This window comes from Anomaloglossus baeobatrachus, chromosome 9 (assembly GCF_048569485.1).
Source record: "Anomaloglossus baeobatrachus isolate aAnoBae1 chromosome 9, aAnoBae1.hap1, whole genome shotgun sequence".
Classification (NCBI taxonomy): domain Eukaryota; kingdom Metazoa; phylum Chordata; class Amphibia; order Anura; family Aromobatidae; genus Anomaloglossus; species Anomaloglossus baeobatrachus.
In genome coordinates, this window is record NC_134361.1 from 43,292,864 (window position 1) to 43,307,661 (window position 14,798).

At 52.4% G+C, this 14,798-nt stretch overlaps 1 protein-coding gene across 1 annotated transcript in view; it reads left to right on the forward strand.

The window, feature by feature from the left end:
• The window catches only part of AKT2 (AKT serine/threonine kinase 2), a 74,695-nt gene that overhangs the window by 46,419 nt on the left and 13,478 nt on the right, over positions 1-14,798 (forward strand). Inside the window, exon 13 of the mRNA XM_075323658.1 lies at positions 5,519-5,621. Coding sequence (XP_075179773.1) covers positions 5,519-5,621 — 103 coding nt within the window. The remainder of the gene's footprint in view (positions 1-5,518; positions 5,622-14,798) is intronic.

Sequence of the window (14,798 nt, forward strand, 5' to 3'; positions counted from 1 at the left end):
TGGCCTCCAGAGGCAATAGCTATACACCCAATTGTCTGGGTCTCCCAATTGGAGCTAGAAGAAAAGGAATTTACGGTAAGTAAACAAAATTCCCTTCTTCTCCACCAGCTCCTCTTGTAGAGGAGTCAGCTTCGCAGCACGAGAGAATCCATTTCAGATATCCCAAGCGTACATTAAGCACTTTTCTGGACCACGCTGACTTTAGAGACGCAATCCAGAAACCCCACGCTTATCCGGAAAGGCGTTTTTCTAAACGGCTTAAAGATACACGCTATCCTTTTCCCCCTGAGGTGGTCAAGGGTTGGACCCAGTGTCCAAAAGTGGATCCTCCAATTTCCAGGCTTGCAGCTAGATCCTTGGTTGCAGTTGAAGATGGAGCGGCACTTAAAGATGCCACTGACAGGCAGATGGAGCTCTGGCTGAAATCCATCTATGAAGCTATTGGAGCGTCGTTAGCGCCATCTTTTGCTGCCGTATGGGCACTCCAAGCTATCTCAGCCGGGCTTGTGCAAGTCGACTCAGTCACACGTGCATTTGCCCCGCAGGTAGCACCATTGACCTCGCAAATGGCGGCATTCGCGTCGTACGCGATTAATGCTGTTCTTGACGCTACAAGCCGTACGGCAGTGGCGTCAGCCAACTCCGTTGTTTTGCGTAGGGCCCTGTGGTTGAGACATTGGAAGGCAGATTCTCATTCCAAGAAGTGCTTAACCAATTTGCCTTTTTCTCGTGACCGATTGTTTGGAGAGCGTTTGGATGAAATCATCAAACACTCCAAGGGTAAGGACTCATCCTTACCGCAACACAGACAAAACAAACCCCAACAGAGGAGGGGTCAGTCTGGTTATCTGTCCTTTCGAGGACCGGGCAGGTCCCAATTTTCCTCGTCAAAAAAGACTCAAAAAGATCAGAGACGCTCAGATTCTTGGAGGTCTCAGTCACGCCCAAAAAAGACAGCCGGAGGAACCGTTGCCAAGACGGCGTCCTCATGACTTGCAGTCTCCGATTCCCACACCCTCGGTCGGTGGGAGGCTTTCCCACTTTGGCGACATTTGGCTGTCACGCGTCAAAGACCGTTGGGTGAGGGATATTCTGTCTCACGGGTACAGGATAGAGTTCAGTTCTCGTCCGCCAACTCGTTTCTTCAGAACTTCTCCACCACCAGACCGAGCCGATGCTCTGTTGCAGGCGGTGGCCGCTCTAAAGGCGGAAGGAGTGGTGACCTCCGTCCCTCTTCAGGAACAAGGTCACGGTTTTTACTCCAATCTGTTTGTGGTCCCAAAAAAGGACGGATCGTATCGACCCGTCCTGGATCTAAAGTTGCTCAACAGACACGTAAAAGTCAGGAGGTTCCGGATGGAATCCCTACGCTCCGTCATAGCCTCAATGTCTCAAGGAGATTTTCTAGCATCAATAGACATCAAAGATGCGTATCTCCACGTGCCGATTGCGCCAGAGCATCAGCGTTTCCTACGCTTCGTCATACACGACGAACACCTGCAGTTCGTAGCGTTACCTTTCGGTCTGGCAACAGCCCCCCGGGTCTTCACCAAGGTCATGGCAGCAGTAGTAGCTGTCCTGCACTCGCAAGGTCACTCGGTCATCCCGTATCTAGACGACCTGCTTATAAAGGCACCCTCTCAAGAGGCATGCCAACACAGTCTGAAAGTGGCACTAGACACTCTCCAGAGTTTCGGGTGGATTATCAACTTTCCAAAGTCTCATCTAACCCCGACCCAATCACTGACTTATCTTGGCATGGAGTTTCATACTCTCTCAGCGATAGTGAAGCTTCCACTGGACAAGCAGTGTTCGCTGCGGACAGGAGTGCAATCTCTCCTTCAGAGCCAGTCGCACTCACTGAGGCGCCTCATGCATTTCCTAGGAAAGATGGTAGCAGCAATGGAGGCGGTCCCGTTCGCGCAGTTTCATCTGCGCCCTCTACAATGGGACATTCTACGCCAATGGGATGGGAAATCGACGTCCCTCGACAGGACTGTCTCCCTCTCTCAGACTGCCAAGGACTCTCTGCGTTGGTGGCTTCTCCCCACCTCATTGTCACAGGGAAAGTCGTTCTTTCCCCCGTCCTGGGCAGTGGTCACGACGGATGCGAGCCTATCAGGGTGGGGAGCGGTGTTTCTCCACCACAGGGCTCAGGGGACGTGGACTCAGGAAGAGTCCACCCTGCAGATCAATGTTCTGGAAATCAGAGCAGTCTATCTTGCTCTGCGAGCCTTCCAACAATGGCTGGAAGGCAAGCAGATTCGGATTCAGTCGGACAATTCCACGGCGGTGGCGTACATCAACCACCAAGGGGGAACACGCAGTCGCCAAGCCTTTCAAGAAGTCCGGCGGATTTTGATGTGGGTGGAAAGCAAAGCGTCCACCATATCCGCAGTTCACATCCCAGGTGTGGAAAACTGGGAAGCAGACTTTCTCAGTCGCCAGGGCATGGACGCAGGGGAATGGTCCCTTCACCCGGACGTGTTTCAGCAGATCTGTTGCCGCTGGGGGACGCCGGACGTCGATCTGATGGCGTCACGGCACAACAACAAGGTCCCAGTTTTCATGGCACGGTCTCACGATCACCGAGCGCTGGCGGCAGACGCCTTGGTTCAGGATTGGTCGCAATTCCGACTACCCTATGTGTTCCCACCTCTAGCATTGTTGCCCAGAGTTCTCCGGAAAATCAGGTCCGACTGCCATCGAGCCATTCTCGTCGCTCCAGACTGGCCAAGAAGGTCGTGGTACCCGGATCTGTGGCATCTCACGGTAGGCCAACCATGGGCACTACCAGACCGTCCAGATTTGCTGTCTCAAGGGCCGTTTTTCCATCTGAATTCTGCGGCCCTGAACCTGACTGTGTGGCCATTGAGTCCTGGATCCTAGCGGCCTCAGGTTTATCTCATGAAGTAGTTGCCACGATGAGACAGGCTAGAAAACCATCCTCAGCTAAGATCTATCACAGAACGTGGAAGATATTCTTAGCTTGGTGCTCGGCTCAGAGGGTTTCTCCCTGGCCATTTGCATTGCCAATTTTTCTTTCCTTCCTGCAGTCTGGGTTGGAAAAAGGTTTGTCGCTTAGCTCTCTTAAGGGTCAAGTCTCCGCGCTATCCGTATTCTTTCAGAAGCGCTTGGCACGGCTTTCTAAAGTACGCACGTTTCTCCAAGGAGTTTGTCATATCGTTCCTCCTTACAGACGGCCATTGGAACCCTGGGATCTAAACAAGGTTCTCATTACTCTCCAGAAGCCGCCTTTCGAGCCTTTGAAAGAGGTTTCCCTTTCTCGGCTTTCACAAAAAGTGGTTTTTCTTGTGGCGGTCACGTCTCTTCGTAGAGTGTCCGAGCTAGCGGCGTTATCTTGCAAATCTCCCTTCCTGGTGTTTCACCAAGACAAGGTAGTACTGCGTCCAATTCCAGAGTTTTCTCCCAAGGTGGTTTCTTCCTTTCATCTCAATCAGGATATCACTTTGCCATCTTTGTGTCCGCATCCAGTTCACCAATTTGAAAAAGGTTTACATCTGTTGGACCTGGTGAGAGCACTCAGGATTTACATTTCTCGCACGGCGCCTATGCGCCGTTCTGATGCGCTCTTTGTCCTAGTCGCTGGTCAGCATAAGGGATCGCAAGCTTCCAAATCCACCCTGGCGCGGTGGATCAAGGAACCAATTCTTCACACATACCGTTCTGCTGGGCTTCCGATTCCATCTGGACTGAAGGCCCATTCTACCAGAGCCGTGGGTGCGTCCTGGGCATTGCGGCATCAGGCTACGGCTCAGCAGGTGTGCCAGGCGGCTACCTGGTCGAGTCTGCACACGTTTACCAAACACTATCAAGTGCATACCTACGCTTCGGCAGATGCCAGCCTAGGTAGACAGGTCCTTCAGGCGGCGGTGGCCCACCTGTAGGAAAGGGCTGCCTGACAGCCCGATCACGAGGTATCTTTTTACCCACCCAGGGACTGCTTTTGGACGTCCCAATTGTCTGGGTCTCCCAATTAGGAGCGAAAAAGAAGGGAATTTTGTTTACTTACCGTAAATTCCTTTTCTTCTAGCTCCAATTGGGAGACCCAGCACCCGCCCTATTGTTCTTAGGGTTTTGTTTTTCGGGTGCACATGTTGTTTCTTAAGTTCTCCGATCTTGTTATCGGATTGAATTTGTTTTTTGAAACTGTTATTGGCTTTCCTCCTTCTTGCTTTGGTACTAAAACTGAGGAATCCGTACTCCTACGGGAGGGTGTATAGCCAGAAGGGGAGGGGCCTTACACTTTTAAGTGTAGTACTTTGTGCGGCCTCCGGAGGCAGTAGCTATACACCCAATTGTCTGGGTCTCCCAATTGGAGCTAGAAGAAAAGGAATTTACGGTAAGTAAACAAAATTCCCTTCTTTGGACTTATTGCCCCCCCCCCCATACACATTGGACTAATGTCAGCCAAACCCACTGATATCGACAGTTTGTGTATAGGGGCGCCTGCTGACTTATGGTCAGGTTAGATGTTGATTGGGCATGTCTGATTTCGGACTGGTAATTGCATTGTTCGCTCTGCGATAAGCTGTCAGCCGACTCCTCAACTGGCAGAAATCGGCATAAAGGACCCCTGTGCAGGAGCAGGGTATGGGCCCCTTTGCGGCGCGGGAGCAGGGTATGGGCCCCTTTGCGGCGCGGGAGCAGGGTATGGGCCCCTTTGCGGCGCGGGAGCAGGGTATGGGCCCCTTTGCGGCGCGGGAGCAGGGTATGGGCCCCTTTGCGGCGCGGGAGCAGGGTATGGGCCCCTTTGCGGCGCGGGAGCAGGGTATGGGCCCCTTTGCGGCGCGGGAGCAGATCAAAATCCACAATTACACCTGCTTTGGAGAAAGAAATGGGGCCCCCCTAACCTCTTGGGCCCCTGTGCAGCCACACAGGTTGCACCAATGATCTGTTTGCCCCTGAGCTGACTGCTTTATTGTGGAGACCACAGGAGCGCTGGGTGAAATAAGCGCTTCTGTGTATGAAAGTGTCTAAGATCGCTGCTTCATCTGACAGCCATCTAATTTGTATGGTGACCTTCTGGGGACACACACACACACACACACACACACACACACACACACACACACACACACACACACACACACACACACACACACACACACACACACACACACCCATCAGACAAGTTACCCGTTGGTCATTCCACTGTTCCTAGTAACCTCCCATGCACATGCACTCTTGCTCGGGCTGAGCGTGCATGTGCCTTCATTAGGGACCAGAAGAAGAATCTAATAGTGGCTTAATCCCTAGTCAGTCAACATGTTAATCCCAAACTTCTATAATTCCACATGTCTGATCCTCCTTACTGCCGGTTGCTGCTTTGGTGCAGGGGTCCCGTTTAATGCTGCACGGGTTATTTTTATCATTGCATTCGTGCTACTAGAATCTCCACTGATTGGTCGCCTGCTTAGAGAATTGGTCGTTCTTATGGGACTCTCCAATCAGCATCACCGGCCTGACTAATTGTTTCTTGTTTGTCTGTATTTAGCTCACCCCACCCTTCAAGCCGCAAGTCACCTCTGAAATCGACACCAGATATTTTGACGACGAATTTACAGCTCAGTCCATAACAGTAACTCCTCCAGACAGGTGTAAGTAAACCATAAAGACTGCACTTCACCCCCAGCTCAAATTTATAGAAAAAAAGTTAACATTCATTACTTTAACAATCTTCTGGTGCCAGATCAGACCCTCTAACCTGTCAGGGGTCCGCATCTGACTAGTGATGGGCGAATAGTAACTGTTCGGATTATTTGTAACGATTCCCAAAGTAATATTCTGGTATTCGTCACCAATAACCGATTTGAAAGTCAATGGTGAACCCGAGCATTATTTGTTTTCTTCTTTGCCTTGCTGAATACTGGGATAGTACTCATTAAAGGGTGAGCATTATCTGAACACAAATAGTTACTATTCACCCATCTCTTCATCTGAGAGGCTGTTTATGTGCTTCTGTTTTACAATAGTCCAAAAAAAGGATGAGCGTAAATGCAGCAAATTGCCTATAGCTTACAACTAGTGATGAGCGGGCACTACCATGCTCAGAACAGTCGGGTACTCGGATGGGTGTTTCTCGGAACACCCGAGTATAATGGATGTTAATGAGGAACGCAAGCATTTGGGGTTTGTTTTTGGGTTTTTTTTAGCATTTTTTCCGGAAAAACTTCCAGTCTCCCATGGACTTCCATTACTTGGGTGCTCGAGTCGTGCCTATCCAAGCATTCAACTGCTTGTTGCACCCGGGCATAGTAGTGCTTATTAATCACTAGTTAAGAGTACTGAGCACCTGAGCATGATAGTGCTCGCTCATTACTAGTTACGAGTACTGAGCATGGTAGTGTCCGCTCATCACTAGTTACGAGTACTGAGCACCTGAGCATGGTAGTGCCCGCTTATCACTAGTTACGAGTACAGAGCACCTGAGCATGGTAGTGCCCACTTATCACTAATTACGAGTACAGAGCACCCGAGCATGGTAGTGCCCTCTCATCACTAGTTACGAGTACTGAGCACCCGAGCATGGTAGTGCCCTCTCATCACTAGTTACGAGTACAGAGCACTCGAGCATGGTAGTGCCCGCTCATCACTAGTTACGAGTACTGAGCACTCGAGCATGGTAGTGCCCGCTCATCACTAGTTACGAGTACTGAGCACTCGAGCATGGTAGTGCCCGCTCATCATTAGTTACGAGTACCGAGCACTCGAGCATGGTAGTGCCCGCTCATCACTAGTTACGAGTACTGAGCACTCGAGCATGGTAGTGCCCGCTTATCACTAGTTACGAGTACTGAGCACCCGAGCATGGCAGTGCCCGCTCATCACTAGTTACGAGTACTGAGCACTCGAGCATGGTAGTGCCCGCTCATCACTAGTTACGAGTACTGAGCACCCGAGCATGGTAGTGTCCGCTCATCACTAGTTACGAGTACTGAGCACCCGAGCATGGTAGTGCCCGCTCATCACTAGTTACGAGTACTGAGCACCCGAGCATGGTAGTGCCCGCTCATCACTAGTTACGAGTACTGAGCACTCGAGCATGGTAGTGCCCGCTCATCACTAGTTACGAGTACTGAGCACTCGAGCATGGTAGTGCCCGCTCATCACTAGTTACGAGTACTGAGCACTCGAGCATGGTAGTGCCCGCTCATCACTAGTTACGAGTACTGAGCACTCGAGCATGGTAGTGCCCGCTCATCACTAGTTACGAGTGCTGAGCACTCGAGCATGGTAGTGCCCGCTCATCACTAGTTACGAGTACTGAGCACTCGAGCATGGTAGTGCCCGCTCATCACTAGTTACGAGTACCGAGCACTCGAGCATGGTAGTGCTCACTCATCACTAGTTACGAGTACTGAGCACCCGAGCATGGTAGTGCCCGCTCATCACTACCGTACGATAAAAATTGGTGTCAATTATAGTTTTTCATGTTTCATGAAGAGGCACCGCTCCACCAAATTTTAAGGTGTGGATCTAATTAAAACTGTTAAAGACCAGATGACACATTTTCCTCCTTTTTGCTAGTTCCTCCTGCTGCATATACATAAACCTGCAGTGCAAAGCATGGGGGAAGTAAACGCTAAGTATGTTTTTGTTTGGGTTTTTTTTTTTAATTTTTATTTTTTTTGGCTACCTCTGCTTTTTTTGAGCTTAAAGGGAACCTGTCAGGTGCAGTATGCACTCAGAACCACAAGCAGTTCTGGGTTCATATTGCTAATCCCTGCCTAACCGTCCCTGCCTATAGTACCTAGATAAAGGGATCTTAAGAAAAGGTATTTCCAAAGATCCCGTATGATATTCTAATGAGGTCAGCAACTAGTCACATGTGTTAGTTCCCTTGGCTAGTTGGGCCCCCTTTGCATTTAAGCACACCCCTGTGGGCATGCTAACTAATGAATGCGCATCGTAAGAGTATGATCTCGCTCACCTCTCTGCTGCCACCACGTCAGACGTTGTATTTCGGCTCTTTGCGCATGATCCCGGACTTTCGTTACGCGCACTACACCCAAGTTTGAAGCCAGGACGCGTACACCCAGCTTCATGGTGTGGATGACCGAAAGTTGGGGATCATGCGCACTGAGCCAAAATCTGGGAGTCGGACATGATGGCAGCAGAGAGGTGAGCGAGATCATCCTCTGACTCTGCACATTCATTAGCATTTTAGTACGCTCCTGTGGGTGTGCTAACATGCTAAGGGGCCGACTAGCCAAGAGAAGTAACATCCTTGCAACTAGTTGTTAGCCTCATTAGCATATCATAAGGGATGATTAAAAATACTTTTCTTTGTCGCTCCATTGGGAGACCCAGACAATTGGGTGGATAGTTTCTGCCTCCGGAGGCCACACAAAGTATTACACTTTAAAAAGTGTAACCCCTCCCCTCTGCCTATACACCCTCCCGTGCATCACGGGCCCATCAGTTTTATGCTTTGTGTTGAAGGAGGCACACATTCACGCAAGCTCCACATTTTAGTCAGCAGCAGCTGCTGATTGTATCGGATGGAAGAAAAGAGGGCCCCCGGCATGCTCCCTTCTCACCCCACTAAGTCGGCGGTGCTGTTAAGGTTGAGGTACCCATTGCGGGTACAAAGGCTGGAGCCACATGCCGTTTTCCTTCCCCATCCCTTAGAGGCTCTGGGAGAAGTGGGATCCTAACCGGTCACCTTTCACTAGGACCGGGCTCCCTCTGCAGCCCCTGGGGGAATCTGACGGACAGGAGACTGGGTATCATCAGGGACAGGCCCTGCATCTAAAAGGTACTCTGTGTCCCCTTGGGGACGGCGCAGGAGCGCCTGTGTTACAGACGCTGCAGCGGCTGCTGTTTTTCTGTGACGACCGGGACTACCGCGCCGACCGCGCCTGTTCGTCGGCCGCGTTATTAAATTTAGTCCCCGGCTTCTGCGGCCTAGTACCATAACTCCCGCCCCCGGGCCTGCCAGTCAGGGGTAAGGGCGGGACGGTCGACTGGACGTCGGCAGTGAGGGCTGGAGCATACTTAGGTGTTCTCCTCCCCCCTCACTGAGCACTGTGGGGCACCAGATTCCCGCACTTTATTAGTCACCGCCCACGGCTCCCTCCTTCCCTGAGAACTCTGGCAGCGATTGTTACAATCACTTCTGCCGGTGGAGGATTTCAGAACGAGCTCCACAGCTCTGGGAGGCCCAGGCGGGGAATCTGGTGGACACACAACCGCTTTGGGCGGTCTGTAAGCCACACCGGTTACCAGGTGCTGGCCCCCCTGAGGTGCCGAAGTGTGTGTGTGTGTGTGTGTGTGTATATGTATATGTATATGTATATGTATATGTATATGTATATGTATATGTATATGTATATGTATATATATATATATGTATATATATATATATATATATATATATATATATATATATATATATATATATATATATATATATATATATATATATATATATATATATATATATATATATATATATATATATATATATATATATATATATATATATATTTTCTCTGTTCGGCCGCATTATTTTGCTTTTGGCTATATACCCTCACTGATCACTCTCAGAGGAGACAACAGCATGTCGTCCGCAAAGAGCAAGGGTGCCAAGGCACAGGCTTATTTTGCAACCTGTACCTCTTGTGCGGCTATGTTACCTGCAGGTTCCACCTACCCTCACTGTGTGCAATGCTCGGCCCCTGTGGCACTCACTCAGCCGGAGCCTCGGGCACTGGTGGGACCCTCGGCTCAGGTAGAACCGCTGGCTTCCACTGTCCAGGTGGCAGGGACAGAGTTTGCAGTTTTGGCTGAGAAACTGTCGCTTTCACAGTCCATGGCTCAGTCTATGGACAAATGGTCTGCTAAGATACTAGAAGCCTTGCAGTCCAGATCGGTAACACAGGCCCAGGGCACTGTGAGTTCATCGCCCCCAGGCCCCTCTCGGTCGGCGCAGCAAAGTGCTCCTGGGGTGACACCTAGGTCCCACGGTGAGGACTCCGACACGGACCGCAGTCCCAGACCGGCTAAGCGGGCTCGCTGGGAACCTTCCCCGACTTCATCACGCTGTTCGGGGTCTCAGCATGAGGACTCTCTGGAGGATTAAGCGGAGGTCGCAGCTCAGGGCTCTGATCCTGACGTTGCTCTAAATCTAGATACACCTGAAGGGGACGCCATAGTAAATGACCTTATAGCGTCCATCAACCAGGTGCTAGAACTTCCTCCTCCAACTCCACCTATAGAGGAGTCGACTTCGCAGCAGGAGAAGCACCAGTTTAGGTTTCCCAAACGTACACGGAGTGCGTTTTTCGATCACTCTAACTTCAGAGATGCTGTCCAGAAGCACAGAGCATTTCCGGACAAGCGCTTTACTAAGCGCCTTAATGACACACGTTACCCCTTCCCCCCCCTGACGTAGTTAAGGGTTGGGCTCAGTGTCCCAAGGTGGATCCTCCAGTCTCTAGACTGGCGGCTAGATCCGTAGTATCAGTGGCAGATGGTTCATCGCTCAAGGATGCCACTGACAGGCAAATAGAGCTCCTGATGAAATCCATCTATGAAGCCATAGGCGCGTCTTTTGCTCCGGCCTTTGCAGCCGTGTGGGCACTCCAAGCTATCTCAGCTTGTCTGTCTGAGATTAATGCGGTCACACGTACCTCTGCTCCGCAAGTTGTGTCTTTGACTTCTCAGGCGTCAGCCTTTTCGTCCTACGCCATGAACGCCGTCCTGGACTCTGCGAGCCGTACAGCGGTAGCATCCGCCAATTCGGTGGCAGTCCGCAGGGCCATGTGGCTACGCGAATGGAAGGCAGACTCTGCTTCCAAGAAGTTCTTAACCGGTTTGCCATTTTCTGGCGACCGTTTGTTTGGCGAGCAATTGGACGAAATTATTAAACAATCCAAGGGAAAGGACTCGTCCTTACCCCAGTCCAAACCAAACAGACCTCAGCAACGAAAAATTCAATCGAGGTTTCGGTCCTTTCGGCCCTCAGCCAGGTCCCAATCCTCCACGTCCAACAGGTCAGAGAAGGGCCAGAGGAACTCTTCTGCATGGCGGTCTAAGCCACGTCCTCCAAAGACCGCCGGAGGAACAGCCTCCAAGGCGGCCTCCTCATGACTTTCGGCCTCCCCAAACCGCATCCTCGGTCGGTGGCAGGCTCTCCCGCTTTTGCGACGCCTGGTGGCCACATGTCCAAGACCGATGGGTGAGAGACATTCTGTCACACGGTTACAGGATAGAGCTCAGCTCTCGTCCTCCGACTCGTTTCTTCAGAACATCTCCGCCCCCCGAGCGAGCCGATGCACTTTTTTTCAGGCGGTGAACACTCTGAAGGCAGAAGGAGTTGTGATTCCCGTTCCCATTCAAGAACGTGGTCGCAGTTTTTACTCCAACTTGTTCGTGGTGCCAAAAAAGGACGGATCATTCCGCCCCGTTCTGGACCTCAAACTGCTCAACAGACACGTGAGAACCAGACGGTTCCGGATGGAATCTCTCCGTTCTGTCATCGCCTCGATGTCCCAAGGAGACTTCCTAGCCTCAATCGACATCAGGGATGCTTATCTCCATGTGCCGATTGCACCGGAGCATCAACGCTTCCTGCGTTTCGCCATCGGGGACGAACACCTTCAGTTTGTGGCACTGCCTTTCGGCCTGGCGACAGCCCCACGAGTCTTCACCAAGGTCATGGCATCCGTGGTGGCGGTCCTACACTCTCAGGGCCACTCGGTGATCCCTTACTTAGACGATCTCCTAGTCAAGGCACCCTCCCGGGTGGCATGTCAACACAGCCTGACCATTGCTCTGGAGACTCTCCAGAGGTTCTGGTGGATCATCAATTTCCCAAAGTCAAAATTGACACCGACCCAATCACTGACTTACCTCTGGATGGAGTTTCATACTCTCTCAGCGATGGTGAAGCTTCCGCTGGACAAACAGCGTTCGCTGCAGACAGGGGTGCACTCTCTCCTTCGGACCCAGTCACACCCCTTGAGGCGCCTCATGCACTTCCTAGGGAAGATGGTGGCAGCAATGGAGGCAGTTCCCTTTGCGCAGTTTCATCTGCGTCCACTTCAATGGGACATTCTCCGCAAATGGGACAGGAGGTCGACGTCCCTAGACAGGAACGTCTCTCTTTCACTGGCAGCCAAAACCTCTCTTCAGTGGTGGCTTCTTCCCACTTCCTTGTCGAAGGGAAAATCATTCCTGCCCCCATCCTGGGCTGTGGTCACGACGGACGCGAGTCTGTCAGGGTGGGGAGCGGTCTTTCTCCACCACAGGGCTCAGGGAACCTGGACTCCGACAGAGTCCTCCCTTCAGATCAATGTTCTGGAGATAAGGGCAGTGTATCTAGCCCTAAAGGCGTTCCATCGGTGGCTGGAGGGCAGACAGATCCGCATACAGTCGGACAACGCCACGGCGGTCGCGTACATCAACCACCAGGGCGGCACACGCAGTCGTCAAGCCTTCCAAGAAGTTCGGCGGATTCTGCTGTGGGCGGAAGCCACAGCCTCCACCATCTCCGCAGTTCACATCCCGGGCGTAGAAAACTGGGAAGCAGACTCTCAGTCGCCAGGGCATGGACGCAGGGGAATGGTCTCTTCACCCGGACGTGTTTCAAGAGATCTGTTGCCGCTGGGGTACGCCGGACGTCGACCTCATGGCGTCTCGGCACAACAACAAAGTCCCGGCATTCATGGCACGGTCTCAAGATCACAGAGCTCTGGCGGCGGACGCATTAGTTCAGGATTGGTCTCAGTTTCGACTGCCTTATGTATTTCCTCCTCTGGCACTGCTGCCCAGAGTGTTACGCAAGATCAGGTCCGACTGCCGCCACGCCATCCTCGTCGCTCCAGACTGGCCGAGGAGGTCGTGGTACCCGGATCTGTGGCACCTCACGGTGGGTCAACCGTGGGCACTCCCAGACCGACCAGACTTGCTGTCTCAAGGGCCATTTTTCCATCTGAATTCTGCGGCCCTCAACCTGACTGTGTGGCCATTGAGTCCTGGCTCCTAGCGTCCTCAGGGTTATCTCAAGATGTCATTGCCACCATGAGACAGGCCAGGAAACCAACGTCCGCCAAGATCTATCACAGGGCTTGGAGGATCTTCTTATCCTGGTGCTCTGATAGGGGTTTTACCCCCTGGCCGTTTGCCTTACCCACTTCTTCGGCGCTCCATTGGGAGACCCAGACGATTGGGTGTATAGCACTGCCTCCGGAGGCCACACAAAGCATTACACTAAAAAGTGTAAGGCCCCTCCCCTTCTGGCTATACACCCCCAGTGGGATCACTGGCTGCTCAGTTTTCAAGCTTTGTGCGAAGGAGGTCAGACATCCACGCATAGCTCCACTGTTTAGTCAGCAGTAGCTGCTGACTATATCGGATGGAAGAAAAGAGGGCCCATACTAGGGCCCCCAGCATGCTCCCTTCTCACCCCATTCCTATTGGCGGTGTTTATTAAGGTTGAGGTACCCATTGTGGGTACGGAGGCTGGAGCCCACATGCTGCTTTCCTTCCCCATCCCCCTGAGGGCTCTGAGGAAGTGGGATCTTACCGGCCCCCAAGCCCTGAGGCCGGGCTCCATCCACAGACCCGTAGAACCTGCTGGATACGGAGCTGGGTACCGTTCAGGGACAAGGCCCTGCGACTTTCAGGTACTCTGTGTCCCCGTAGGGACAGGCCGCGCACACTCCAGACTTGCTGGGTGTGCTAGTGCGCCGGGGACAGTAGCGCTGTGCGCTGGGGTTAGTCACTGCAGTTCTCTGAGGGACTTTGTGTTGGGGACTGCCGCGCCGGCCGCCCCTGGAGCGGCGGCGCGGCTGAGACTTGTGGTGCGCCGGGGACTTAGCGCCGACCGTGCTTTTACGACGGCGGCGCTTATAAATCTAGTCCCCGGCTTTTGCGGCCTAGCTCCGCTTCGTTCCCGCCCCCACCCTGTCAATCAGGGCAAGGGAGAGACGCTGTACGGTAGTCAGCGCCGAGGGCTGGAGTCTGATTTACATACTCCAGCCCTCTCACTGGGCACAGTGGGACGCCAGTTCCCGCTCTTTGTCGGCAGCACGCCCAGGGCCCGCCCCTCTCCACAGGACGCCGGCAGCCATTCCTACATGCAGTCTGGCTGGAGAACGGACACAGGCTCTGGGAGACCCAGACAAGGGATTTCTGGCGACCACACACCCGCGTTAAGCGGGCGGTAAGCAGCACATTAGTGCTGGTCCCACTAGTGCCACAGTGTTATATTGGTGTATTTTTTTCTCTATACCATATATATATATATATTGCACTGTAAGGTCGCTTCTTGGCTGTATACCCTATATTGCTCTGAGGAGACGACAACATGTCATCCGCAAAACGCAAGGGTGCCAAGACACAGGCTGTATACGCTGCTTGTGCCGCTTGTGGGGCTGATCTACCGACAGGTTCCAAAGACCCCCATTGTGTGCAATGTTCGGTCCCTGTGCCACTTCGTCAGCCGGAGTCTATGGTGGTAGTGGCCCAGGCAGAGTCACCGGTGAACCCTGTCCCGGTGACGGGGACAGAGTTTGCAGTTTTTGCTGACAAGATGTCTGTCACTATGACAAAAATCCTAGAGACCTTGCAGGCCAGGCCGGTCACTCAGACCATGGACACTGCTGCGTCAATGTTCCCCGGTCCCCCTCAGTTGGAGTTAATCCGTGCTTCAAGGGGGTCCCAGGCATCTCAGGCTGAAGGCTCTGACTCAGATGACAGTCCCAGGCAGCCTAAGCGAGCTCGCTGGGAGAGACCCTCCACGTCATCACGCGGATCAGGGTCTCAGC